The sequence below is a fragment of the Lemur catta genome, chromosome 6 (assembly GCF_020740605.2).
Source record: "Lemur catta isolate mLemCat1 chromosome 6, mLemCat1.pri, whole genome shotgun sequence".
NCBI lineage: Eukaryota > Metazoa > Chordata > Mammalia > Primates > Lemuridae > Lemur > Lemur catta.
Window position 1 is genome coordinate 539,270 of NC_059133.1, and position 26,911 is coordinate 566,180.

General features: G+C 57.1%; 1 protein-coding gene across 10 annotated transcripts in view; it reads right to left on the reverse strand.

Moving 5' to 3' along the window:
• Positions 1 to 1,467: 1,467 nt before the first annotated feature.
• Positions 1,468 to 26,911, reverse strand: part of PPP6R2 (protein phosphatase 6 regulatory subunit 2) — a 90,820-nt gene continuing 65,376 nt past the window's right edge. For 8 of the 10 annotated variants that reach the window (XM_045555335.1, XM_045555332.1, XM_045555336.1 and 5 more), the window contains 20 exons: positions 26,571 to 26,708; positions 25,248 to 25,313; positions 23,507 to 23,619; positions 23,111 to 23,224; positions 20,882 to 21,008; positions 19,545 to 19,697; positions 14,304 to 14,513; positions 12,784 to 12,848; positions 11,720 to 11,835; positions 9,476 to 9,561; positions 8,850 to 8,930; positions 8,344 to 8,441; positions 8,083 to 8,140; positions 7,619 to 7,743; positions 7,170 to 7,333; positions 6,002 to 6,161; positions 5,799 to 5,887; positions 4,804 to 5,008; positions 2,476 to 2,694; positions 1,468 to 2,384 (listed from right to left, as the gene is read on the reverse strand). In XM_045555335.1, coding sequence (XP_045411291.1) covers positions 2,336 to 2,384; positions 2,476 to 2,694; positions 4,804 to 5,008; positions 5,799 to 5,887; positions 6,002 to 6,161; positions 7,170 to 7,333; positions 7,619 to 7,743; positions 8,083 to 8,140; positions 8,344 to 8,441; positions 8,850 to 8,930; positions 9,476 to 9,561; positions 11,720 to 11,835; positions 12,784 to 12,848; positions 14,304 to 14,513; positions 19,545 to 19,697; positions 20,882 to 21,008; positions 23,111 to 23,224; positions 23,507 to 23,619; positions 25,248 to 25,313; positions 26,571 to 26,708 — 2,436 coding nt within the window. In that variant the 3' untranslated portion in view covers positions 1,468 to 2,335. The remainder of the gene's footprint in view (positions 2,385 to 2,475; positions 2,695 to 4,803; positions 5,009 to 5,798; positions 5,888 to 6,001; positions 6,162 to 7,169; positions 7,334 to 7,618; positions 7,744 to 8,082; positions 8,141 to 8,343; positions 8,442 to 8,849; positions 8,931 to 9,475; positions 9,562 to 11,719; positions 11,836 to 12,783; positions 12,849 to 14,303; positions 14,514 to 19,544; positions 19,698 to 20,881; positions 21,009 to 23,110; positions 23,225 to 23,506; positions 23,620 to 25,247; positions 25,314 to 26,570; positions 26,709 to 26,911) is intronic. The other 2 variants (XM_045555339.1, XM_045555340.1) reach the window with 2 other exon arrangements.

Sequence of the window (26,911 nt, forward strand, 5' to 3'; positions counted from 1 at the left end):
CTCACGTGCCTGCCTTACCCACGCCCTGCTGTCGGCCCAGGGCCAGCATGTCCTCGGCCTGCCCAGCAGGTCCCCTTTGGCCCCCAGCAGGCCCCTGGTGTGGGGGGAGGCTGGCATCCTCTGTGGCCTTCCCTGGTAGCTGGCCCCATCTCTGAGCTCCCCTGGCCCTGGCCGTGGCTTTGCTCTGGGAGGCTTCATTGGGTCCTCAGGTGGTGCCTGGCACTGCTGGGGACAGGCGCCAGGGGAGTGTGGGGAAGGGGGGGATGGTCGTTTGCCCAGCCCCCAGGCAGCTGCTGCAGCTTCAGGGAGATGGGCTAGTACAGAAGGATAGGATGGTGGTGTCAGCAGGATCAGAGGAGGGTGGGCTCATGCCTACAGGCCCTGACCCCCTCGGTTCTTGGGAATTTTGCTGCAGATGCCTGCCCCTTGTCCCTGGGGTGTCCTCTCAGCGGCCCTCGATGGCCTGCGCCTCGTGTCTGTTGGTGGGCTTGTCACTCACTGCTCCTTTCCTATTGGAGTCCGTCCACCAGGGCACCTGCCTGGCTGCTGTGTCCCTATGACAGGTGCTGGCCAGGGTGGGGCTGGCAGTAGCAGGTAGAGGACTAGGGGTGTTGTAAAGGCTGAGAGGAGGCCCAGAAAGTGTCCAGGGGTGGCCACCGGTGACCTGGCTCTCAGGTGGGAGGTGAGCAGCAGGTGCAGAAGAGGGGAAGGTTCTGGTAATGATGGGCGGAGCCAGGCCCAGGTGTTGGCTGGAGCGGTGGGGTGAGGGGGGCTGTGTGGGCTGGGACACCTTGGGGGAGGCAAGAGTGGCCTCAGGTGGGCTGAGACTGCCCAGGGAGCCCCAGGACCGGACAGGTAGATCCTGACCAAGGTCTCCAGCACCCAGGAAACCCATCGGTCCGAGTAGGGGGAAAAAGGACCCTGCCCTCCCAATTTCATGTTTTCGGGGTAAGGTGTGGTGACAGCCAGGAGCAGCTGATGGCAACTGGCTGCCCCGGACGCACCCCAGGCCCAGGGCAGTGTGGGGCCTGCCGAGGCGACGCGGGGTGAGTGCTGGAGAGCGCTGGGCCTCTGGGCCCCCCTCTGGCTGAGTCACTTCTCAGACAAACCCTCCCGGGGGGGTCTGGTCTCTCCCGGCCCCTTCTGCTTAACCAGTGAGGATGAGGGGGGCGGGAGGGGAAGCTGCACACATACGGGGTCCTCAGGTACAGCACCCTCGGGCCCACCTGCCCTGGACTAACATGTTTGACTCAGGAGATTCAGGCAGAGCTTTTTTTCTTCTGAACAAAAAAAAGCTCAGTATCTGCTCAGATTTAAAGACCTGCTGCTATGACGAGGCTGGTTTCACCCCTACCTGTCACACAGGGGTGGGCCTGGGGACAGCAGTGAAGGTGCTGGAGGAGAAGACGGCCAGGCCTGGCGAGGCTGGCCCCAGGCCTGCAGCTGAACAGTACACAGGCTGCCAGAAAGAAGGACACAGCTTTTATTGGGGATCAGGGGTTCTGGGCGCCCTGGCAGACAATCAGAACATTAAAAATAGACTCAACGTAAGATGATCTTTTGGACCCTTCCCTCTGCGTGGTGCCAAGCCCCTCAGCACCCTGCCGTGCCCCCCACCCACACGTCAGGTCAGCTCCCACCAGGCACCCCATCTACCTACTCCAGAGTGCTGCTGGGGACAGGGACACTCCCACCAGGCCTAGATGGTCTTGGTTTTTTAAGGCAGTCAAATTTTGCAGCCTGGTTCAATGCTAGCTCCCAGGGCTTGGAGCAGCTACACCCTTTGGGGTCCGAGACCCTGCCTGGCCAGATGTGCTCCTGCCCGGACGCCCACATGTTTGTGGGAGTTGGGTTTCCCCTGCCCAGGCCCTCAGCTCTGCCCCAAGCCGGGGAGACCCCTCGCTGCAGCTGGATACAAAGTGCAAAAAACTTGGCTCTTCCTGTACTCATTAAAAAAAAAAAAAAAAAAAAAATCAGTAAAAACCGAGCCTCACATCCATGCCCTTCCTGGCCCATCAGGTCCTGGTGGCATCTCAGGATGTGGCCCCAGCCCTGCAGGCAGAGGCTGCGTACCTGAGGCTGCTGTGCTTAGGCCCTGGGCAAGGCTGAGGGGCATCCTTGTCCTCCAGCAGGGGTGACCCAGGGCCCACTCAGGCTGGTCAGGAGAGACGAAAGCTGGGCCCTCCGACTGGTTCCAACTGCCAGCTTTACCAATGCAGCATTTATTTTAAAATTAAATTAAATTAAAAAAGAAAACCAAATTGCATCACCAGGTAGTTTTCTTGATTAAGGATGCAGCCTGGCCAGGGCGGGCCGTGGCCGGGCAGCAGCAGCATCACACGGGGCCGTTTAAGGCAGCTCCTCCTGGCAGGGCGTCGGTCTTCCTGCAGGAACAGGGCGGGGTTGGAGCCACTCAGGCTGGGGGCCCCAGGCCCTGTCTAGCTCCCCTGTACCCTCCTTGCCCAACCCGCTCACCTGTCCTTTGTCACTGTCCCCAGGGCAACTGCCACGATGGGCCCTGGGGGGACTGCCACAGCCACTGCAGAAGAGACTGCCGTGGGGGCCACCGGGGGGCCAGCCTTGCTCGGTGCTGTGGTGGTGGTCTCCGGGGGCGCAGCCACGGCCAGGGCGGTGGTGACTTCCGCAGCGGTGGGGCGGGCAGGGTCTGGCAGCATGCTGTCCATACACTCGGCCCTGTGTGGCAGACGTGGGCTCTGGTTACACCCTCAGTGACACCCCAGCTCATGTGCCCGGAGACCAGTGGGGTGCAACGGTCCAGCAGGTGGCCTAGGAGCTCCACGCTGTGGGGGCCCAGGAGTCACTTGAGCTCCAAACGCCAGGACAGGCTCCCGCCCGTCGCAGCCTCAGACCTTCGAGAGGCACTCAGATCCTGTTCAGCCTGAGGGACCTTGTCCTCCAGCGGCCCAGGATGCTCCCGCTGCGTGACTTCAACTCCAGCCTCACACTACCTGGGAGGTGGGGGCCACCCAAGCACGGGAACAGGACCCTGCTGACGCCGGGGGCCTGCTCTGGGGTGGTCGGGCACCCAAGGCAGTAGCAGACGCGCAGGAGGGGCACTCCCATGGGGTGGGGGCTGCAAGCTGGGTCGCCCGGGCGGGCGGGGACAGCTGCAGTGGGAGTCCGGGTGGCTGTACGCAGGGGCTGGGGAACATGGTGCCTTACTCTGCAGATAACAATACCTGCTTTTCAGAGCAGACTTAAGAAGTTTTTTTAAGGGATGTTTAGAAAAGAGGGTAAAAGATTTTAACAGTTTCTGTGATTCTAAACTCAAGAAGCAATGAAGTCCACTCAGGGAAGTTGTGTGATGTCCAACCCACAGGACTCGGGCCCAGGTGTTGGCGTCAGCGAGGACAAGGCTCCCTCTCCCCAACAGCTGCCTCTGTGACCCTGGCCCCGCTTTCCCTGGGCTGTGACCCGGGCTTGTTGCAAACCCACAGAGGGCAGGGGGGCTGGCTGGACAGCCCATGCCATGTCTGGGGTCCCTGGAATGTGTGCCCGGGGCCTCAGGGAGCCTTGGCCAGCCACGGAGCTGGGCTATGAGCCGCAAGCAGACTGCAGAGGCTACGTGCCCAGACCGGACCTGCCACACCAGTGGGACAGGTCTGGCCTGGCACTGAGCTCACAGCCTGGCTGGGGGAGACATCCAGAGTCCCAATACCACAAGGACCCGCCAGGGGTCAGTGGGCAGGGCCCTCTGAGGCATGAGACCTGCCCATTTGTTGGGGGAGGAAGGGCAGCATGGGCCGGGAGTACCCCTGGTCTGGCCCTTCCCAACCCTGGAGCCAGGAGTGGTTGGGGACAATGGATGAACTTGAGGGCCCACAGGTACTGCTTCACTTGGAACAGATGCCAAGTCCTCGCCCAGACATCCAGCCTGGTGGAATCCAGCCCAGGGACCTCCCTGCTGCTCCCTAACCTCAGGGCCTTTGCACCTTTTCGCCAGGTCCACCTGACCCTGGTGCCTCCTACTGGCCCAGCCTGTGTCCCACGACAGCACCGGCTCCTGATGTGTGGGTGCTCCCAACTCCCCAAAGGCAGGAGGGGTCTGTCTGTTCACTCACGGGGCCCAGAGACCTTCTTCCTGTGGGAGGTGCACAGGGTTGAGCTTGCTAGAGGGGCCAGCGGGCCCTGGTCCCCTTGCAGGGGGGATGTCCTCCCCACGCCCCAGGGATGGTTCTCAGGGGGCTCCAGGGCTCTGTCCACTTCTAACCCCCAGCTAGCATTCAGGTGCCGTGAGCGCACTGAGGCTCTCCCCATCCTGCTGTCTGAGCGCAACAGGCGTTTCCGTGGTGCTTGGGTTGAGGTGGGCATGTTTGAAATTTAGCAGAGGCCCCACAGAAAGGGGGCAGAAGACACGGTCTGGGCAAGCCCCCCAGACGCACATCTGCCAGACAAGTGAGTCAAGGGCCGTGTCCTGCCCCTGCCACCCAGGGCACTGCAAGTGTCGGGCAGCTCAGCCACTCCCGGAACCCCCAGAGCTGGCTGTGCTCTCCAATCAGGCCCTCTGTGGCAGGGGCTGCCCCCCATGTCCCTGGGGTGCCATCTGGGACACTGAGGCCCCATCTTCTCATCTTAATTACTTACAACAGAGAAAACAGACACTGCCTCAAAGAAGCCCCCCAAACCTGTCCACCCTCTACTTAAATGCACCGGCATCAGCCTCCACCCCGATTCCTGAGCCAGACCCCGTGCGGTCACGGGGCCCTGCTTGCTCAGAGCTGAGGACAGAGCCTGGAAGCCACACTGTGCACCAGGGGCCTGGGCAGGCTGCCACCCCCTCACCTGCTGACAACAGCCTCCTCGGTCCTGGCCACTGTGGGCAGCGGGGGGGCCTCCTGGCTGGGGCTCCTGCGTGCGGTTTCCGTGGCACCAGCTGCCTTCTCGTCATCCTCGCTGTCGGACCCCCCCGAGGAGCTGCTGTCGGAGACCACCAGGGGGGCCTTCCTGGTGACACACACATTCCAAGCACACGGGGAGGCTGGGCCAACTGCAAAACAGGAGGACTGTGATGTCCAGTGAGGGCAGAAGGACAACCAAGCGCAGCTGCTGTGGCCTCAGAGCGCCCAAGCCCGTGCGGGGCAGCGTACAGCCGAGACACGCTGCGCTGCCCGCACGTGCTTGACGGTGCGGGAACCACGTGCAGCGCAGACGGCTCCCACTCCTGCTGGGTGCTCTCCACGCAGCCTGTCCTGCAGCCCACCCACGAGACAGGCACTGTGTCCTGGCCTCAGACCAGGAAGCAGAGGCCCGGGGGCCCCCTCAGCCCTGTGTGGCCCTGCCACGGCTCCAAGTCCAAAGGACAGACAGACACTGTCACTGTCACTGTCACGAGGACAGCTGTCACTCACCAGGAGCTCTCGGCCTGCTCCGGTGAACTGAGCCTGACTGGGGGTTGGGGGGCCGAGGGCTTTGATCAGGCCCCAGGACGGCTTCCTGCCGCCAGCCCATCTGCACACTTCTCTACACTGGAACCCCAGCGCTGCTGCCCAGGACGCGGGTGCAGACCTGGGCCAAGCAGCCTGGTCAAATCTGGGTCAAAGGGCAGCCTGATGGCCTGGCTGCCCCCACCCCCCATGGCTGGGGGTCCCATCTGCATGTGGCTGGGCCAGTCCCACAGGCGCATGCAAGCCCAGCATCACCACTGAGACGTGGCCTTCTCTGGGGCCTTGCCAACCTCCTCCCACTGTTCCTAAGGAGGGGCGGCCTCAGGCCTTGGAACTGGGTGAGGCCAGACCCCCTCCAGCAGCGCGGGGTGCTGCGTCGCTGCTCCCACTCACAGGCTTTCTCCAGGTCCTGGCCGCGGCCGCCCTCGGCAGGGCTGTGTTCCGTGTCCACGGGGGAGCTGCACCTGGGGCCTGACTCGGAGCTGCAAACAAGGACAAGGTCAGGGAGAGACCTTGGGGGATGGGCACCTACCGATCCCGACCCCAACCCTGACGGGGCTTCCTGGCACAGCCCCACATGCTGATGCATTTGTTACCAGCAGAAAGGCTGGAAGTCGGAGAACTTGGCCCAGCCTCTCTCCTCTGGAGCCAAGGCGCTGGCTGCCCACACGCTGGAACCCATGTCCCTCACCACTCCTGGGGCCGTGGGTGTAGCGTTCACTGGGTCATCAAACACCGCCGTCCACGCAGCGCCCTCTGGGGAGAGACACGGCAGTCAGCAGTGGGCAGGCCGGGGGTGCCGTGGGCAAAGAGCCTCCCACCCCGAGGTCACAGAGCTTGGCCGGAGCATAGGGCTATTCCCAGGAAGGACGCTTGGCCTGTGCCCTCCCTGCTGGGCAGCGCCCCTGGGAGCAGCTCCCCACCAGAGGTGCGTGGCCCCCCAGCCCTCTCAACACGGAGAGCAAGAGGGGCGGATCAAGGGTTCTGATAAACCACTGTCACCCCTGGGGCGCGTGTGAGTCACCGTGTGCCCACGACATGGGGCTACTGGGCACTTGTGGGCCCCCCTGGGGCCTCCAGCAGGGCTGACGGCATGGAGGGGCCATGGCTGCCTCCACATGCCGTCCACGGTGTCCTGACCAGGACCAGGTTGGGGGAGGCAGGGTAGCTTGCCAAGCACTGCTGCCCCTTCCCTGGCTTTGTGTACAGGCCACCTTCCTCCTGCTGGGGACATTCCTGCCTCCCCAGGGTCCCCCAGCCCATCTTCTGTCTCAGCCCAGCACTTTCCAACAGAGACCCTGCCCCCCCCGCCCCCTGCAGGGCAGAGGTGAGAAGAGGGTGTGCTGAGAGGCCGGGCCTGTGGGCTGGACTAGCTGCTGCCCAGCTGTGCCCCTGTGCTGAGTGTGCTGAGGCGTGGTCGGGTCACGCCTGAGACACGTGCTGGTGCTGCCCACACTGTGGGGCAAGTCCCTGATGGGGACCAGCTGGACACTAGACACTAGCTGTGGAGATGCAGCTGAGTGGCCACAAGAGAGGGGCAGAGGCAGGAGACCACCTCGTGCGGGGCTCAGCGCACAGCGGGCCCCTGCCCGGGAAAGCTGGGTGGCTGCTGCCCCAGGAGAGCTGCGTGGGCACGTGTGGACAGATGCAGGCCCAGGCCACCGGCAGCCCAAGATGCCTCGGCTCCAAATGAAGCCCCCACAACACCCAGGAAACCACGTCCTGTCCCCAACACCTAAGTCCCCTGCCCAGCCCCAGCACTACCTTCTGAATCAGCCTCCATGGGGGGACCTTCATTGCTCACGGGGACCGTGGGGGTGCCTGCCCCAGGCGTGTCCCTGTCTGCTTCCAGGCGCACCTTCCCATCCCGGCCTTGGTGCTCCGGGCCATTCTTTGAGCAGCTCTCTGAAGCCTGGGGGGCTCCAAACCTTGAGGGAGGGCACGAAGTCAGACGCCTAGTGGCTCAGGATGGGCGCTCAACACCAGACGGTTTAGGGGTGGGGGCTGGGGCTGGGGCCAGTAGGGTCTCGAGAGAGGAGCATTGATTGGCTCCAGGCCTCAGCTCTGGCCGCCTCTGGTCACCCTCTCCAGGCCCTGGGGCTCCCGCTCTGCGACAGGCAGTGTAACCACCAGCACAGTGGCCAGGCCTCCAACGCCTGTTCCAGGGGCCTCATGCCTCTCGGCAGAGCTTCAGAAGGATGGGGGTCCCACACCTGGCTCTGGCCATCGCCCGGGTGACACAGCGAGTCTCCTTGTCTTCCCAGATGTCCTCCTCCTCGTCATCGTCAAAGGGCTGGATGCGGTCGCTGCAGCAGGCCTCAAACAGAGCTGCGCTGGGCTGCAAGACATAACACTGAGGTCAGTTTCTTGAGGGTCTAGGGGAGGCAGGAGGCCCTCGGCTCCCAGAGGGGCTTAGCTCTCAGCATGTGGGAGGCCTGCCTGGCTGGAGGGCAGGATGGGGGCAGCAAGGAGGCAACTCTGCTCCGAGCTCCCATGCGGGGCCCCTCCTAGCCCTGCCACACACGTCCCACTGGCTCAGGGCTCCCCACGCATCCCCCCAACAAAAGCTGAGCCCCGGGCACAGCCTGAGCTGTCTGGGCAAGCAGGATAAAAGACGGCCGCGTGCCCCGCCCACCAACGTGCCCACGGGCCCCCGGAGCAGCCCCCGCTCACTCACACTGTCCTCGTCAGCATGGATGTTGAAGTTAATCTCTGCGATCCTGTCAAACGGGGCACTGCAAGAGCAAGGGCGATCCTCAGCGCCTCCTCTGCCAGCGCTGGTCGGTGCGCTTGGCGCCCTCACGCTGCCAGGGCACATTTGCTGTCTGCTGGGGACACCAGGCGACATCCCCGGCAAGACCCCAGGGAGGGGCGGGGAGCCGAGGGACCGGGCCTGCTCTGAGGCCAGAGGGTCTCCGGGCACATCTAAGAGACTCACTTGATGTTGTCGTCTTGGTCTGCAAACTCCTCGTCGTTGAAGCCAAACTGATCTACAAAGTTGGCTGTCATCTGCTGGATCTGGTACTCGGAGAAAGCCTGGCAGGGAGGGCACCTGTCACAGAGCAGGCCTCAGACTCCGGGCCACTCTGTGGGACCAGAATCTCTCTGGCTGTTCAGGAGTTTCTCTTCCAGCAACAGTGGGCACTAAATTCTGTCTGTTGAGGGCTCAGGATTCCATCAAAACTCAGGCTGCACGTTCACTATGGTCACGTCGGAAATGATGCCTCACTAGCTCCACATTTCAAGTGTGGCCTCACCAAGGGGAAGCGACTTTGCAGCCCTCCCCCCAGCCCCCCTCTCCCCTACATACGCTTGGGGATGAGCCACCTCTCCCCTTCACTAGTGAGATGCCAGCGGGGACACGTCTAGAGGACTAACAGCTAGCAAGCGCACACAGGCGCTGGGAAGGGCCCGGCAGGGTGCGAGTGCCGGCCACACCCTCACCTGCTGAAGGGACAGCTCGTTAGGGAAAGCACCCTCAATGTCCTCGTCCTCACTTGAGGAGTGAAGGTGGTGAGTGCTCACCTAAAACACAGGCCAGACGGGGTGGGAGTGTGAGCCAGCCCAGCGCCCCAGACCCCGTCCAGCCCAGAGCCCCAGACCCCGTCCAGTCCAGTGCCCCAGGGACCCTGCCCAGCCTGGCACCTGTCAGACCTCTGGGCCCGGGGGGCCACGCCTAAGGAGGTGCCCAGGTGAGGCTGAGGCCCCATGACGGCCCAACCCCTTGCTGCAGGTGGCACATGTAGCCTCAGGCAAAAGGAAACCTCTGCCAGCAAGCTACAGCTGCTGACGTGGGAGGGAGGGGACCCAGGGCCGCACCAGCTCTGCACAGAGGTCCTCAGGGAGCCAGCCCTGGCTGTCACACAGGACAGGGTCTGTGCTATGGACACCAGGCCAGAGGCTGCACCGCACGCTTGCAGGACACCTGCGTGCTAGACGAGCAGGCAGGACCGCGGCCCAGGCGTGTGCTGCCTCACGCCTCCCTCGGCCTGAGCGCAGGGCAGGGCAGGAACGTCTGCGGTGTCCTTGCACCGCGCTGCATGCCTCAGGAGCAGCCCGAGCCTCCTCACCAGGTCCACGGTGTTCCTGCGGTTGGTCTCAGTCAGCGTCTCCTCCACAAAGCTCTCCCAGCGGCCACGGCAATCCGCAGGGAGCCCTGCAAGGGAAGTGCCACCCGGTGAGCCCTTGGGGGCTCCATGCAGGTGGCGCAGGGCACCCAGGAGCTCCGGCAGGTGCATCCTGGTCCTGAGATGCTGGGGCGGTGCTGCCACGGTCAGCCCATCTGAGGCACAAAGCAGGGGCGTGCTGGTGGGAAGGGCTGCGCAGGCCTCGGGGCCATAGCAAGGCCTGGGCACAGCGCCGCTGAGCAGGGCTACGGAGACCCCCGTGGGCACCAGAGCTCTCAGCGTGATGGTGTGTGAGCCCCGAGCAGCTCCCAGACACACACAAGCTGGAACAGAGGCCGAGAAAGCATCCTGACTTCCTTCTCCATGCCAGCTCCCAGGCAGCCTGCAGGCGTGTGTAGGCGTGTGTGTGCGTGTGCGTGCGTGTGTGTGTGTGTGTGCGCGCGCGCGTGTGCATGTGTGTCTATCTGTGGGGGGATGTCAGAGCCCCAGAAAGATTCATATGGGAGTAAAGAGCTTCCTGCATGCCCCTCATCTCCCCTAACTGCCCCCATCTGGGGAAGCCTCCTCTGGCCCCGCCTCTACCCCATCTGCTGTGCCCCTCCAGCGGCACAGGGACCTCCTCCTGCCACTCTGGCCACGCACCCTCCTCACGTGCGACAACGGACCAAAGGCCTGACCTCACCAGGGCTACGAAGCGAGACCGAGGAGATCCCCTCCCTATGGCCCCGAGACAGGCCAAAGCAGGGACTTGCTGGAGGGAAGGAGGACCACCCAGAGCTTCCCCACCTAATACCTGCCCAGGGGCCCTAAACAGGAGAGGGCCACGGCTGAGACCATCCTCAGGGATAACACGGTGGCCAATCAGGCAGGGCCACGGGCCAGCACCACCTCTGCCCTATGGGTTGTCCCAGCACTCACGTAACCCACCATGCTGTGGTTTTCTCAACATGATGTGCAGCAGGTCCCAGCACCTTCCTGAGAGGCTCTGCCTGCTTCAGGCTCCCAAGCACCTGGGGTCTGGCTCTGATGCCAAACGGGCAGCCCTGCCCCAGCCAGACCACCTTCTGACATCCCTGTGGGGCTGCAGCCCCAGACTGAGGGCCAGCCCCCCCCAGACAGACCCACTCGTCGTGAACACCATTCACTGAGTACAAGCATCCATCTCACCGACCCGGCTCTGGATGAGCTGGAGGCAGACTGTCCTGGCCGTGACAGGAGGCGTGACTGCCACCCACCAGCAAACTTGGGGTCCTAACTGCAAAGCCCTCACCCATCTGTGCATATACCAGCTCCTGGGGATCTGTGAGTCCACCTGTCTGTCCACTCTGAGCATACCTTGAGGGGCCTGGGCGCACCTTGCTCAGGCTTGCAGGGTGTCTTCCTCCTCCCCAGCGAGGCCACATGGGCCCATCTGAGCCACCTGCCTCCCCCACCCGACCCCTCCCCTGCTCAACCCCTGCACTCAGGACAGAAGACAAGGACACGGCCACAGAGCGAGACTGTGTGCCCAGGACGAGAGTGGCAGGAAGGAGTGGGCAGTGGAGGGCGCCCGGGGTAGCGGGTACAATGGGCAGAGAGTGAGGTGGGGCCCAGACAGCGGGGAGCCTCACAGGCTGCACTGGGGGCTGCTCTGCTTAGGGCCCAGAACAGCACTGCCCCACACCCAGCAGGGCTTGGGCTGCTGTGGGCATGTCCCTACCACCTGCTCTCAGGAAACAAGACGCCACCTTCTCCCCTGAGACTCATGCTAGGAAGGCCCCCAAAACCACCTGAGCTCAGAGCGAAGCAGGAACGTGGACCAGGACTGCCACACTCAGGCAGGACTCTGGATGGCCTGTGAGCCACAGGAGAGCCTGGCAATGCTTATGGCTTCTGAGTGCCAGCCAGGACCTGTCCCCGGCAGCGCCTGGGTCTCCTGTGCCACCTACTCAGATGCCTGACAGGGTCTCCACACGTCTCCCCCAAAGAACCGACACACAGGACCTGGCCCATCCTGGGCAGAGCTCCGACCTGGGAAGGGGAGGAAACAAGGGAGGCTGCAGGGTCCATCCCAGTGGGGTACAGTTACCGCCTGCTGGGGGCAGGGGCCAGAGGGCAGCATCTGGCAGTGGCACTTAGGATGCAGCTCCGGTCAGGGCCCCTGGCACCCACTACCAGCAGAGGGGTGACCAGGGGCGAGGGGCTCACCTCGGATGACCTCACGGATGTGGGTCTGCACGGGCCCACGCTCCAGGTTCTGTACCACTGCATTGGCGATCCTCGTGAGGTGGCCCATGTTCCCGCGCCTCATGCCACCCGCGGCCCTGAAAGCAATAGGCACCATCAGGGCAGCCACATGGCCTTGCCAGACGGGGGCGGGAGAGCTGCCCGACCAGGCCCTCAGGCTGGTCTCCAGAGGAGCCGCCTGGCCCTGCCCACAAGACACCTTCGTCTGGAAAGCACCTGCCATGTGCAGCGGGTTCATCAATCTCCCACCAAGAGGTGCTCACGAAACAGATACTGCCCTCGCCCCACTGTACAGATGAGAAAACTGAGGCAGGAAGGCTGTGGTGTGGCCCCCGTGGAGCAGGAACTGAGCCCAGGACCATCAGCTGCGAAGTTTGGGCCCAGCACGCAGCGGGACAGGGCGTGGCCTCCACACCCCCAGGCCGGCTCAGCCTTTCCTCGCCCTACAGGAGGACACAGGGCTGTGTCCACACCGCACTGGACCCCTGCAGCAGGACAGCAAATGGGCAGGGACAGCCTTGGGCCCTGGCACAGGACAATGAGCAGGACATGCTTCCTGACTCGAGGGAATACTCAGTTAAGCAGAAGACACAGAAAAATTAAAATAAAGACACATCCCTGAGTATAAGTACTGAGGAGGGTGCCCCAAGTTCTTGGGGAAGAGGAAGCTGGGCATGGGAACACACGTGGGCAAAGTCCAGGCAAGGCGGCTGGACAGGGACCAGAGCAGACTCCAGGAAGGGGCTGCCCCTGGCCCCAGTGCAGGCCTGGCCATACCTTGGCCTGCCCTTGTCAGCTCGCTGTGTCCTCCCTGGGTGGCATCCACAGCTGTGTGCCCCGTAGCAGGACCCCCTTCCACGGCAGCCCCGGGGCACAGGGCTGTGCTGTGCACCCGACGCCCACACTGAGCCTGCAGTTACACGTGTAGTGTCACCAGTGGCCTGGTGAGGGGCAGCTCTGCATCCCCGACTGGCCAGGCCCGGGTCCCTCAGAGGCGCACACCTCAGTGTCCAGGCGGCTCTTACTGTGTGTGGTCGTTGGCTTCCCAGGCCTCCAGGATCCTCTGTACCAGGCAGCACTTCTGGAACAGCTGTGGGGTGGGTGGCGTGAGTAGGGCTCTGCAAGGCTGCACCCCACCCCCGGACTGAGCAGGGCCAGCAGCCACAGGTCTGAGTGGACCCTGCAGGCAGCCAGGAAGTCAGCACCAAGGACCCTATGGGCTGCGACACATGTACAGCCCCCCAACCCAGAAGGAGGAGCTGCCAGGACCCCAAAGGCTCCCGCTGCTGAGCGCTGAAGTGCAGCATGCCCCGCTCCCCTCCGCCTCCTGGATACCCCGGCCCCTCTGGCCATTCTCCCACCGCCTTCCTCAGTGCCCAGAAGGAAGGGCTGAGGCCCTCAGCATTCTTCTCACTTGCAGGCCCTGACACAGACTGTTTCCTGTGCCCAGGACGTTTATTCTGGACCCCAACTCACACCCTTATGCACCCACAGCCTATCTGGGTGAGGGTCCCTCGCTGGCCTGCTTGGCCCCTGCACACCCCTCCCCACCGTGTGGCTCTCACCACCTCTGGGTGGCCAGCTGTGGGCCAGACTGGACCCGTCTCCCCACGTGCTGAACCCGGCTGGGCCTGCACACGGAAGGCGCCAACACACCCGCCCTGGACTGGCAGAGCTCGACCTGCAAGTCCACTCCAGCCCCGATGTCCCTGAGGCCTCTGGCCAGATGTCTGGGGAGCCCCTTTCTAAGCCTCTGCCCTCCTCTCAGCTGCGCCACTCGGGCAAGGCCACCTGCTGCCACCCCCACCCTACCAGGCCAGTGGCCTCAAATGGCATCTGAGCCCTATTTGTGCTCATGGCACCAAGCTGCTCCCCTCCCTCCTTCCCTGAGGACACTCAGAAAGGCCTGCTCTCTGCCAGGTGTGACGATGCAGATGCCAGGGCGGCAGTGAGCCATGGATGTGGACACCAGGCACTGCGCACAGCCCCAGGAAGAGACGGCTGTGAGCACTGCATGGCCTTCCCAGGGGACAGAGAGAGGACTGTCATGGAGAAGGTGAAGGCACCTAGTTTTTAAAAGGTCCAAATCCCCAGAAGGTTATCTCATTAGAATTTGACACATTTTCTCTCTTTCCCCAGCTTTTTCCCTCCTGGTCTGGTCTAACAGGGAGCCTCAAACACAACAGGGATACCCCAGCACAGCCCTGGAAGGAGGGGCACGCTGGGGGCAGCATCCAGGTGACTCCTCCCCCTTCACGGGCAGCAGCCGACAACAGGCGAGACCAGCCTGGTACAGATGCTGCCTCACCATCCCTCCCCGGCCGCTAGCTCTGTGACCTGGCAACCCTGGGTGTCTGCCTGTGATTTGGCATCCTTGGGGTGGTGAGAGGAGAGTGGCACCCCCGACACGGGAGGGTCACAGACCACACACGAGGCCCTGGCAGCGCTGGCTGCAGAACGCCCTCAATCGACGCTGACATCAACATGGTCTGGATAGGCTCAGGCTGCAGCAGGAAGTGTGACAGGGATGGTGGCTTGGACTTACGTGGGTCACCATCATGTTCTCAGGGAGGCCAGCGGCAGGCTGGGGGGTCTCCAGGCTCCCATTCACGTTCGCAGGCAGAGGCTCTGCCCTGCTCTCGCATCCGCTGGCGTCTGCTCTCTCCTCCCGGGCAGTGTGGGAGAGAATGGCGGCTATGCATAGTTCCACTTGGAAGTGCAGAAAGTTATTCCAGGTATATTTAAAAAACAAGTCCTGGGTAAACAGAGGACAGAAGAAAGTTCTTAGATTGTTTTTTTCCTAACAGCTGAACCACCACAAAGACGAAGGGAAACCATTCCCAGATGTTACACCCTAACTTCTCACATGGTCAGTCTCGGGCAGCCAGGACACTGCTCTAGGAGTGTCCCTTGCGACCCACTGTTCCTTCAGGCAGCTTTTTCAAAGAGCCACCCACTCCTCTGATCCCCTACCTGCTGGTTTCTTTCCCATTAACGTCTGCCCTTATCAGAATAACAATCTTCCCGTTTTCTGTGGGTTTACTCTATGGTCCGTAGATGGATGTTTAACTCATTAATTTTTAGCCCTTTTTCTTTTCCAGTATGGTTTTTTTGTGTGTGTGTATTTTTGTTTTTTGGAGACACAGTCTCACTCTCTTGCCCCAGCTAGAGTGCAGTGGCATCAGCTCACAGCAACCTCACACTCCTGGGCTCAAGAGATCCTCCTGCCTCTGCCTCCCCCAAATAGCTGGGACTACAGGCGTGCACCACCGCGCCCAGCCTTCCAGTCTGTTTTTTAAACGCTATACATCTTCTTGTATAAAACCCACTTTACATTCTACACATTTTGCTATATGCCATTTTTATTTTTCTTCAGTTCTAAGTATTTGAAGATTTCCTTTTTGATTTTGTCTCTGACCCATGAGTTACTGGAATTGTGTTAAACTCTTAAGCACACAGGGATCCATCCAGAAGGAGCAGACGAAGTGTGAGCCCAAATCCAGGCAGCGCAGGCTGGAGCCCAGAGGAGGTTCTGGCCATCTCGGGACTTCCCAGAAGATAGAGGCGGCTGAACAAGCACAAGCTGCTGTCCTGTCTCCCACACAGCCTCTTCCAGTCCAGGACAGTGAGAGGACAAGGGCCACCTCACACATACCAGGGTCCAGAGCAGCCTGTGTCCCAGACCCTCTGCTGCCCACATGGAGAGGGACATGCTGGGGGGTGGGGATGGAGAGTACACTCCACGCCCAGATATGAGTTTGGACCCTCTTTTACACCAGGAAGTGGGGAGCTGGAGAAAGGCAGGAAGCCCATCTGCTTGACGTACTCCTGACTTCAAACTGAATTCAGCACCATATTAAAAGAACTGCATACCATGACAGCGTAGGGTTCATTCCTGGAATGGAAGGATAGTTCAACAAATGGAAATCAATCAAGGCAACACACTACATTAATGGAATGAAGGACAAAACCCAAATGATCATCTCAATTCATACCAAAAAAAAAAAAAACGCATTTAAAAAAGTTCCACACATTCTTGATAAAAATAATCAATAACTAAGAATAGAAGGAAACTTCCTCAACATGATAAAGGCATCTATGAAAAGCCCACACCTCATAACATATTCACTGTTGAAAGACGGAAAGCTCTTCCTCTAAGATCAGCACCAAGGCAAGGATCAAGTACTAGAAGGCCTAGCCAGAACAACTAGGCAAGAAAAGGAAATAAAAGGCACATCCAAATTTGGAAAGGAAAAAGTAAATTATCTCTGTTCTCAAAATATAAAGAAAATTCTAAAGATTTCACATAAACTGTTGGAGCTAATAAATGAATTCAGCAAAGTTGTACAATACAAAATCAATACCAAAAAATCAGCTGCATTTCTATATACTAGTAATTAACAGTCCAAAAAGGAAATTAAGTAATTTTATATATGATAGCACCCAAAAGAATAAAATACTTAAGAATAAATTAAACCAAGGAGGTAAAAGACTTGTACACTGAAAACTGTAAGATACTGGTGAAAGAATTTAAAGACCTATTTAAATAAACAGGAAAATACCCATGTTCATAGATTGAAGACTTAATATTGTTGAGACAATATTACCCAAAGTGATCTAGAAATTCAATGCAACCTCTATCTCAATAACATTTTTTTTTTTTTTGCAGAAATGAAAAAACCCATCCTAAAATTCATATGGAATCTCAAGGGACCCTGAATAGCCAAAACAATCTTGAAAAAGAACAAAGTTGGAGAACTCACACTTCCTACTTTCAAAACTTACTACAAAGCTACAGTAATCAAAACAGTGTGGTACTGACATAAGGACAGATATATAGACCAAAGGAATAGAATAGAGAGCCCAAAAATAATCCTTCACATGTATAGGTCAACTGATTTTCAACAAGGGTGCTAAGACCACTCAATGGGGAAAGGACAGTCTTTTAAACACATAGTGCAGGGAAAACTGATTATCCACATAGCAATAATAAAGTTGAACCCCTACACTACACCATGAACAAAAATTAACTCAAAGTAGATCAAAGACCTAAACATAGGAGCTAAACTATAAAAACCTTTTGAAGAAAACATAGAGGAAAAGCTTCATGACATCGGATTTGGCAATGATTTCTTGTGTATGAGACCAAAAGCACAAGTAACAAAAGAAAAGAAAAAAAAAGGTAACTGTATTTCATCAAAATTAAAACTTTTGTGTGTCAAAGGTCACTACTGGCTGAGTGCAGCGGCTCACGCCTGTAATCCCAGCACTTTGGGAGACTGAGGTGGGAGGATCGCTTGAGGCCAGGAGTTTGAGACCAGCCTGGACAACAGAGCGAGACCCCATCTCTATAAAAGATTTTAAAAATCTGCCAGGCGTGGTGGCATGTGCCTGGAGTCCCAGCTACTCAAGAGGCTGAGGCAGGAGGGCCTGGCAGTTCAAGGCTACAGTGGGCTACAATTGTTGCCAATGCACTCGAGACTGGGCGACAGTGAAACCTTGTCTCTTTAAAAAAAAAAAAAAAAAAAAAGGTTACTATCAAGAGTAAAAATATAACCCAAAGAAAGGAAGAAAATATTTGCAAATCATATATCTGGATTAATATCCAGAATATATAAAGAACCCCTACAACTCAAACAAAAAAATAAACCACTCAACTCAAAAATGGGCAAAGGACTTGGATAGACATTTCTCCAAAGAAGATACACAGATGGCCAACAGACACATGAAAGATGCTCAATATCACTAACCATTAGGGAAATGCGAATCAAAGCCAGCATGAGATACCACCCCACACACAGAGGGTGGCTAGTGTCAAAAGAAGGAAAACAACACGTGTTAGTGAGGGTGTAGCGAAGACAAAATCCTCGATGGCAGGAATGTAAAGCGGTGCAGTCCCCGTGGAAAATAGTTTCGTGGTTCCATAAAAAGTAAACCAGAGAATTGCCCTATGATCCCACAATTCCACTCCTAGGTATACATCCAAAAGTACTGAAAGCAGAGACTCAGATATTTGTACACACACATGCACAGCAGTATTACAACAGCCAAAAGGTAGAAGCAACCCAAGTGTCCACTGATGAATGGATAAACAAAGTGCAGTCTATAATACAATATAGTAATTCAGCCTTAAAAAGGAGGGCATTTTTGACGCACACTACAATACTGGGCGAATCTTAGGGACATTATGCTAACTGAAATAAGCCAGTCACACAAAAAAATACTCTGCTGGCTCACGCCTGTAATCTGAGCACTTTGGGAGGCCAAGGCAGGAAGATTGCTTGAGGCTAGGAGTTCTGGACCAGCCTGAGCAACACAGTAAGACCCCATCTCTAAAAAAAAAAAGAAAGAAAAAGAAAAATTCGCTGCCATGGTGATGCCTGCCTATAGTCCCAGCTACTTAGGAGGCTGAAACAGGAGGATCACTTCAACCTGGTAGTTTGAGGTTGCAGTGAGCTGTAATGTCATCATTGCACTCTAGTCTGGGTGACAGAGCGAGACCCTATCTTGTAAAAAAAAAAAAAAAAAAAGACAATACTCTCACTGCACTTGTATAATAAACCTAGAATAGTCAAATTTGGAGACAGAAAGTAGAATGGTGATTGCCATGGGCTGGAAGGGGTAATGGGGAGTTAGTGTTTAATGGACAGCGTTTCTGTTTAGGAAAATTAAAAATTCCTAGAAACAGATAGTTGTAATAATTATACACGTTTGCGAATGTACTTAATGCACCAAATTGTATGGTTAAAAATGGTTAAAATGACAAATTTTATGTTATTTTACCACAATAAATATGAACAAAAGGAAAAGAGTGTGATTGAAAGTAGGTCTTTTATAATTGCTCTTCTGCTCCAGACTGGGAGTTCAGAGTCACAGCTGTGCCCAGTAACTTCCAAACGCTGATTCTGAGGCGGACTGTACTTCAGGTCCAGCTCTGAGGCTGGCTCATTTTGGGACTACGATTGCAGAGAGATTCTAGCTTCCTGGGAGCAGAGGCCCACGAGCAGGGCAGAGGACAGGGGCTGTATCTGCTGGTACCCACTCAGGGCCATGCCCCCCATCAGCACTCTCCTTCTCAGGGGGCAGCCTCTGCTCCCTGCAGTGGAGCTGCGGCCCACAGCCAGCGCTGCCCACCACCCTCTTCTCAGACACCCAGAGCACCCTGCAGGCCCCTGGGCAGCACCTGCTGAGCAGAGGAGCATTCCCACTGGCTCTGACAGGAACTGCTAGGGTGACTTTCTATTGTGGAAGACGAGGAGCTTTCTCTTTTAGCACATTTTACATTTAAGAGCTACAGTGTAAGTTCTCTCTTGTTAAGTCAGAATATGAGAAAGGAGACAGAGGTATTAATCCATTCCCTCAAACAACAGGATTAGATATCTGCCCTCTAATTTCAGGGCAATTCCTTTTTATTAGACAAAGGGTCTTGCTCTGTCACCTGGGCTGGAGAGCTGTGGCACCATCATATCTCACTGTAGCCTCAAACTCCTGGGCTCAAGGGATCCTCCCACCTCAGCCTCCACTGCACCGGACCCTTTCAGGGCAGTTCTACAGTAGAATCACTACCTCCTGTGAACCTGTGGCTGAGGCACTGCCACTCTGTGTCCCACCAGCAACCTATGGTCAAGCCTTGGAACTTGGGACTGCAACCTCCCCCTGGGCAGACCTTTGTCCGAGTGCTGAGGCCCAGCTGCCTGCTCCAGCGGACCCTGCTCTGCTGCCCCTGACTGTGTGCAGGTCGTGGGGCACATTCACAGACACGTGGGCGGCCGAGGAGCTCCCTTACCAGCAGCAAGTCCATGGTGTTGAGCCGGCAGAGCTCCTGGTTGATGCTGGGCGTGTTTGTGTGCAGCAGTGCGGCCATGAGGCGGGCACCGTGCAGACGGGCGTTCCCCAGGGGCTCCTCTAGCACACCGATGGTGGTCAGGATTGCTTTTTTCTGCAAACACAGGAGGCGCCACCCAGTTGGAGACTTGTGACCAGTGATGCCACCGCCGGCTTCTCTGAGCCTCCTGTGCCAACTGCTCAAGGGCTGGGGCCATTGTTCCATGACATGGCCCAGCCTAGGGGAGAGTGGGCAGGGGGGGTGGTCCTCAACAGAGGGCTACCTGCAAGGGGCAATGAGGGGATTGACAGGCTTAAGAACCCCTCTGCTCCCCTTAGGGCCTCCCAAAGAGTGGCCAGGGCAGTCCACTGCTCCCAGGAAGCCCAGGGCACTCTGGTCTGAGCCTGCCAGGCCAAAGGGCCGTGCACCTCGGCGTATGAGATGTGTCCAGGGTGGGGCCCGTGGGACCAGTCTGAGGGTGGCCAGACCCCACAATCGACTGTAGACGCCCACAGGGCTCTCTCTGGGGACCCGGCCTCAGGACACTGAGTAACAAATGCCAGGAGAAGACTCTGAGGAGAGGCTGGTGGTAATGCCAGCCTCCTCAGACAGGATGCAGGCATTTTCTGATCCCGCGGTCAGCGTAACGAGTCTGCCTTCTCATTAACTGATGTTCCAGGCTGACAGAACAGAATCCTGCGTCCACGAAGCCTAGTACTAGTGGGGGAGGCAGACAACCATCAAGCTGGTGAGATAAACCGCACTGCAGACCAGGGTGGGCGCTGCGCACCAGGGAGGGGGACGGGGCTGTGCCTGGAGAGGGGCTGTGAGGAGAGACGGGGCAGATGGGGCGCTGACAGCGGAGGTGGAGGGCGCCTTCGCGCACGTCACCCTCTGCAACAAGGCCGACACACTGCCCAGAGCTGCTGAGCTGAGCAAAGGGCCTCCCCTGGGAAACCGCCCCCACCGGAGCTGAGTGTCCCTTGGCTGGGTGTCCCCGGCTTGGAGGCCAGGCCTACAGTGACCTCAGGGTTAGCCGCCTGGGGAGGCTGCAAATATCCCACTCCCAGGCCTTCCTTATGGAGGCAGAGAGGGACATTCCCAAATGGTGGGTACTGAAAATGTGTGTTTCAGCATCAGCTGGTGGTCTTCAAGGGGGGCTCTGGAAATGGCGGTGTTAGCGCACATTCATTGCACACGCTGCCTCGTCTGGGATAAACTGTGGGGTCTTCCCCTTGTGAGTCATGCAATCCTATGATATCTCCAAAGGTGCTCAACAGCCGTTTACGGCCATTTACCTTTGGCGGGTTGAGCAGGAGCTGGTGGAAGTCCTTCAGCCGTGGCTCGATGCCCTGCAGTACACTGCTGCTGACGACGTACGACCTTTCCAGTCCCTGAGAAAAGGAGTCCACCAAGCCCTCTGTCCTGTGGAGAGGAGAGCAGATGGGGACGCGGCACACCCAGGCCACACCTCATTCCCTAGCCAATGTTTCAACTCATCGTCTTCTTCCAAAAAGAGCTCTTTTTAATTTTCCCAAAAGCAATCTCAACAGTGAGACGACTTAAGGCCTCCACATGTGATTTGACGACTGCCAGAGAGGAAAGAAAGGCACCGGTGATGTTCGAGGACACAGAGCCAGAGGAAATGAGCTGGGCCTCAGCCCCTGGACAGGCCATTCCTCCTCCTGCTTTGAGAATGTGCATTGCTGTCCCCAGCACTCAGCTGAGAAACAGCAGACAGGACTGGCCTCATCGTCCCTTTGGCTTTCTCAATCAGGTTTTTCTAACTGAGGTATTTGCAAAAGTAATACGTAATCATTACAAAAATTTTTAATATGCAAACGGATAAAAAAACAAAAACAAAGAGAAACAGCTGGCTTATCTCTGCTTTCCTAAGTTTTGCAGCATCTCCTCCACTACAAGCAGGGTCGAGCTTGGCCCTCAGATGTGGCCCAGGTTTCCCCGGTTTACGAAGACTAAAAAAATGAATATTCCGGTTGCCTAACTAGAGAAAATGATTATAATGTCATAATTCTATTTTTAGGGAATAATCTAGTAAATATGTATTAAGTAATATGAGGAGGAACTGCTAACAATCTCAGTACCAAGATTAAGCCAATTTCTTGTCATTTTCCTGTACCTTTTTTCTTTCATTTAAAAAAAAGCACAGGCTACCAGTGCTGAGGGCTAAATGAAGGTCAACATAGCACGCGGAAATATGAGAACTACAGCCCCCTTCAGAGAAGTCCGACACGGACCCAGCACTTGATGGGACAGAGGAGACAGGGATGTCCCAGGGATTGCAGGGCCCGTGGCATGCAGGGAGCCTGAGCCCACTGATAGGGTGCGAGGACTGGGGAGAAGGCAAGAGGGACGTACCCAGAGAACTGCAATGCCCTCTCGTCTGCTGCCTCCTCTCCTGGCCTCCCTTTGCCACTTGCAGGGTGCCCCAAAAGTCCCATTTGCTCAGATGGTCTTGGCAGCACCCCGCCACTGTGACCTGAGAGCCAGACTAGGCCCCCTTGATCCAGAGACAGTTCCAAAGACTTCCTGAAACGTCTACCTGGGGTCCTGGAAGTGTCTCAAGCACCTGTATCCCCAAACAAACTCAACCTTTTCCACTCAGCCTTGCTCCTGCTGGCTCCCCATCTCTGCCCCTCAGGTGCAGCTGTCTCACCCAGATGCTGCCCCCGCTCGTGTCCACACTGGGACCCCCTCACTGCCTTAGCCCAAGGACTGTCTCTAACTAGCTGTGGCCTTCCAGGGAAAACCTTGACCTGGAGGCTCCGCCCAGTAGCCTCATGTCTCATGGCCCAAATGGCACTGGGTACGTGCCCACGTCACTCACCACCGCGCACCACGCTTCCTGTCCACACCCTGATCTCCTGTGCCAGACAGGGACCACTGCGAGGAGACAGGCCACATCTCAGCTATCTCCTGGGCCCCATGCTAGCATCGCGGTAGGTGAACAAATGACACCTGACGCATGAGAAAGCAAAATGGGGACAGCTGCCTTCATTCACCGCTCAACAGACAGTATTAATCCACACGTACGTGGGGCTTAGGAGAGGAAGATGAAAATGACACACCCCCCACAAGGGCCCGCAGTCTGGCACAGGCCATGGATGTGTATACAAGTCACTGCGCACCGGAGTGGAAACCCCGTGGCACACTCACACGCACACACACAGAAGCCAGGAGGACTTCTCAGAACAGGCCCTGGGGAAAGCCTGCCAACCACGCCTATTCCACACACGTCCGTACACACACTGCAAGGCAATGGTGAGGCCACGGTGGGTGCCTTTGGGCCGGGTTGGAACCACAGCAGACAATGAGGGTCAAAGGGAACTTGGCTGCAGCCATATAAGGTAGACCTTTTCAACACGGGGAGCCCATCCATGCTATTACTTGTGTAATCAAAAAGCAAATGAAAAACACAAACGACATAACCCAGGCTGATCGTCTGGGCTACCATATTAGCAGTGTCAAACGCTGCTTTCCTGTTTTCCCTTGTGAGGGAGACTCACCCAGCCCGTCTGGTTTCCAGCAAGGTGAGTAACACCTGAGTCCCGCTGACAAGGCAGCTCTCGGTCTGGTCTTCATCAAACATGTTCCTCAGAAGCTGCTCCACGCAGTCCTGCCTGGCAGACACACAGACAGGGTGCAGGGTGGCCTCTCCTCCCCGTGTTGGATGTCAGCTATGCCCCTGCTGGCCCCAGCTCTCTGGACCTGCCAGGTCTCCTCTGGAGACCCCTCCCTCGAGAAATAAGCCCGTCAAATTAACTTGGGCTCTGAACCTGGGAACATTTCACAACCAGCTCATCAGAATCTGAAACAGAGGAGGGGGCAGCATGTCCTGGGGCTCAGAGACGTCCCCTTGACTCAGGAGAGGCCCACCAGCACTGCGGCCCACCAGTACTCACGACTCCAGCGTGGCGAGGAGGGGGTCTGGCTCCGCAGCCTCCTGCAGCTGACTGCCCTGGTCTCTGCCCAGCCTAACGATGTCGCAGAGAGTCTGAGACGCATTCGACTGCTTCTGAAAAGACAAAGGAAACACAGAGCCCCTCAGTGCGGAGGAGAAACGTACAGAACCAGCCTGCTGGGCACACCTGGCGCAGGCATGCTGGCTTCTCTGAAGCGTCAGACTTTCTCTAAAACAGTTTCTACAAAGATTCCAAACCAACAGCTTAATTTCAAAGAAGCCTGTGTCTGCCTTTTCCATGTCAAAATGTAGATCTGGTTAGATATTTTTTAGCTATACTGAACCACCCCCAGGAATTCAACACAGGGCTCATAATGGCCAAATGTGCAACACAGACACTGCTCTCCACCCCGGCCCACATTTTGACATATAGGGATATGTGACCATGTTGCTGATACTGTATTTTAAATCTAATAATAAGTAGCTACTACGAGGCAGAATGAGTCCTGTGAACTGATGAAAACAGGGAAGTTGCTACAGAGAAAACAACACACCCCCCAGTGAAAGTTCGGAACCCTGACTCATGTGCCCTTGCTGACAAGGTGGGGTGTTCTGTGGGGAGATGGATGCAAGGGAGGAACACAGCCCTGCCGCCGTGCAGCACTGCGCACGTGCTGTGGGAACACTGAGGCAAAGCAAACACGTGGCTCTTTCAGGGAAAAATTAAAGCAGCCAGGTTGGCTCTGTGGCCTTGAGCCTGCCTTTAGGGCCAGGGGAGGCCAGTCAGCCGCCACTCACACCCAGGGCTGGGCTGCGTCTTTCAGACCTGGAGGCATCCAGCGCCAACCTGGCCTCCCCATCTATCTGGGGGTGCCCCAGGGGCACAGGGAACAAAGCAGAGCAGCTGGGCAGCATGGAGGCCCCAGACGTGAGCTAGCACCACTGTTTTTAAATGTGCAAAGGAGAGTGTATGGATATATAAGTATTTATAATGCACAGAAAAAGGCCTATCAGTGATTACCGCAGGGAGGGGGTGGCTGAGAGAAGAAGTCCCATTGTTACTTTATCGGCTTCAAGGGTGGATGGCTTCTAGAAGGCCCCTGACGATCCCCTCCCAGAATTCATGCCCTTATAAACCATCTCCTGAGTGCAGGCTGACATAGCCACTCACATCGAAGGAGCAGGATACAGTAAGAGTGGCAGCTGCCACTGCCAACATGAACGTACAAAAGACTGGTACGGCAGCTGCCCTGTAAGAGGCCCACATGTGCAGAGCTGAGGGTGGCCTTGGCCAGCAGCCTCTGAGGAGCTGAATGCTGCCAAGCCACTTGTGACTGTGAAGTGGACTCTCCCTGGCTGAGCCCTGAGATGGCCACAGCCTTGTAAGAGACCCTGAGCCACTAAGCCACATCCAGACCCCTGACCCATAGAAACCAATATTGCTAGAGATAAAAAATACTTGTGGTTACAAGAAAATAAATTTTGGGGTAATTTGTTACTCAGTCATAGATAACTAATATAGTTCTGTTAGAATTGTTTTTATAATACATATGTATTATTTTTTAGTAAAAAAAAAAAAAAAAAAAAGAAAGAAAGCCTAGAAGTCAGACACTTGGTTAAAGGAAGAAAAGTATCTAAATGATCCTCATTTGAGGAAAGAAGTGACTGTCCCCTTCCTCACTCCCATGACCAGCAGCAGCGAGTGACCCAACAGCTCCTGGGCTCGCGGGCATCACACTCACGTCCTCATCCTGACTCGGATGGATCAATTCCACAAGTCTCTGGATGATCTTCTCTTCATCAAGCCACTGAAAGGGAAACAAAGGCCCGTCACTGTCACAGTTCACACCTAACCAAGCAGAAGGGAAGTCCTTCCGTGCAGCAGAAATCCACACACCCAGGCTCCTGGGAAAGAGATCGCTTGACACGCCTGTCTACCCAGACCAGAGTGAACACAAAGAACACGCGATGCCCGAACTCTGGGAATAGCTCGAGTAGAAGGGGCACGTCCACCTGTCCTAAGTGCATATGCAAGCTCTGTCTTCTGGACATCTCTCCGAAGACCAGGGTGTAAATGAGCCTGAATGCGCTGCAGCCGGGAACCTAGCTGGGCGCCAAGGCCAGACAAAGTGCTGCTGCTCCCTGGGCTTCTGGGCCGTGCCAGGATCAGAACAGCAGAGCAGCCCTGGCAGGGCACAGAAGCACTGTGAGGGCTACAGCGTGTGACACTTTCTGAGGTCCAAGGGTGATGGGGGTGAATGTCAGGGCTCAGCACACCTGGCTCCTCCACTGCACTGCCGTACCCTGTGCCTCAAGTTCCTTATCTGAAAACGGGATGACCTGCCCCACAGGCAAAGTCCTGTGGCTAAAGGCTGCTGCAGTTATGCAGGCTTCCCCCAACAGCTCACGACAGGAGCTGATGCTCACACTGCCTCCACCATGTAGACGTCAGCCATCACCACGCACTCTCAGTGAGAGGCTGCTCCACAAGGAAATGAGTCACTAACCTGACAGTGAGAGCTACCACCTTGACACCCCTGAGTCTAAGAGCTAGAGAATGGGCAGAAGGCCCAACAGTTCATTTTATTTTGAAATGCATTACAAACAAAACCTGCCAAACGACAGTGAACGGAAGTTTGTCCAGCACTGATTTCTTGGTCTTCTCTGGGAGAGGATCCTATCCTCTTTGCAGGGACGACAGGTGGCTCCTTCCACTGACTGACCACCAGGACACAGGCCTCTGCCTGGATATGCTGCCAGCTGGCCTGTCGCCAGAGGCAGGTGCCAGGACAGAGCCAGCACCTCACTGGGCTTCTGCTCTGCGCCACGGGCGGCGCTGGCAGTGCAAGGGAGGAGGTGAGGAAAGCCCATTTCTCCTCTTCACAAAGCAGAGGCCAGAGAGTGCTGGGGAGAAGGGACCTCTCTGCTCTTCGGAATGGCCTGAGGCAGGACAATGGGGAAGGAAGCCCTGACAAGAGCAGAGGACACACACACACTGGGCAGAGAGCTGGGGGCACAAGGCTCTGGTGCTCCCTCAGGGAACGGAAGGGGACTCGGGGACTCACCTGCAGGACTTCCTGCCGGAGCCCAGCAGGCTCCACACAGCTGACCAGGCGCAACAGCAGGTCCATGAGAGCCGAGGTGCCAATGTGCTTCAACACCAGGCTGATGAACTTGTCCTTCGTCTTCAAGAACATAATCACCTGAAACCAAACACACCTGGTAAGCAAGCAGGGCAGACCCAACAACCTGAGGTGCCTCCTTCAAGAACTCTCATGAGAAAGAGGAATTTTAATTGAATTGAGCAGAAATGATACAAAGGCCTAGAAAAAGCTGTAAGAAAGACCTCTCCAAGGACAGGCAGAGAGTGCTCCCAGGCAGTGGTGCACGTGAGGCCTGGCTGCGG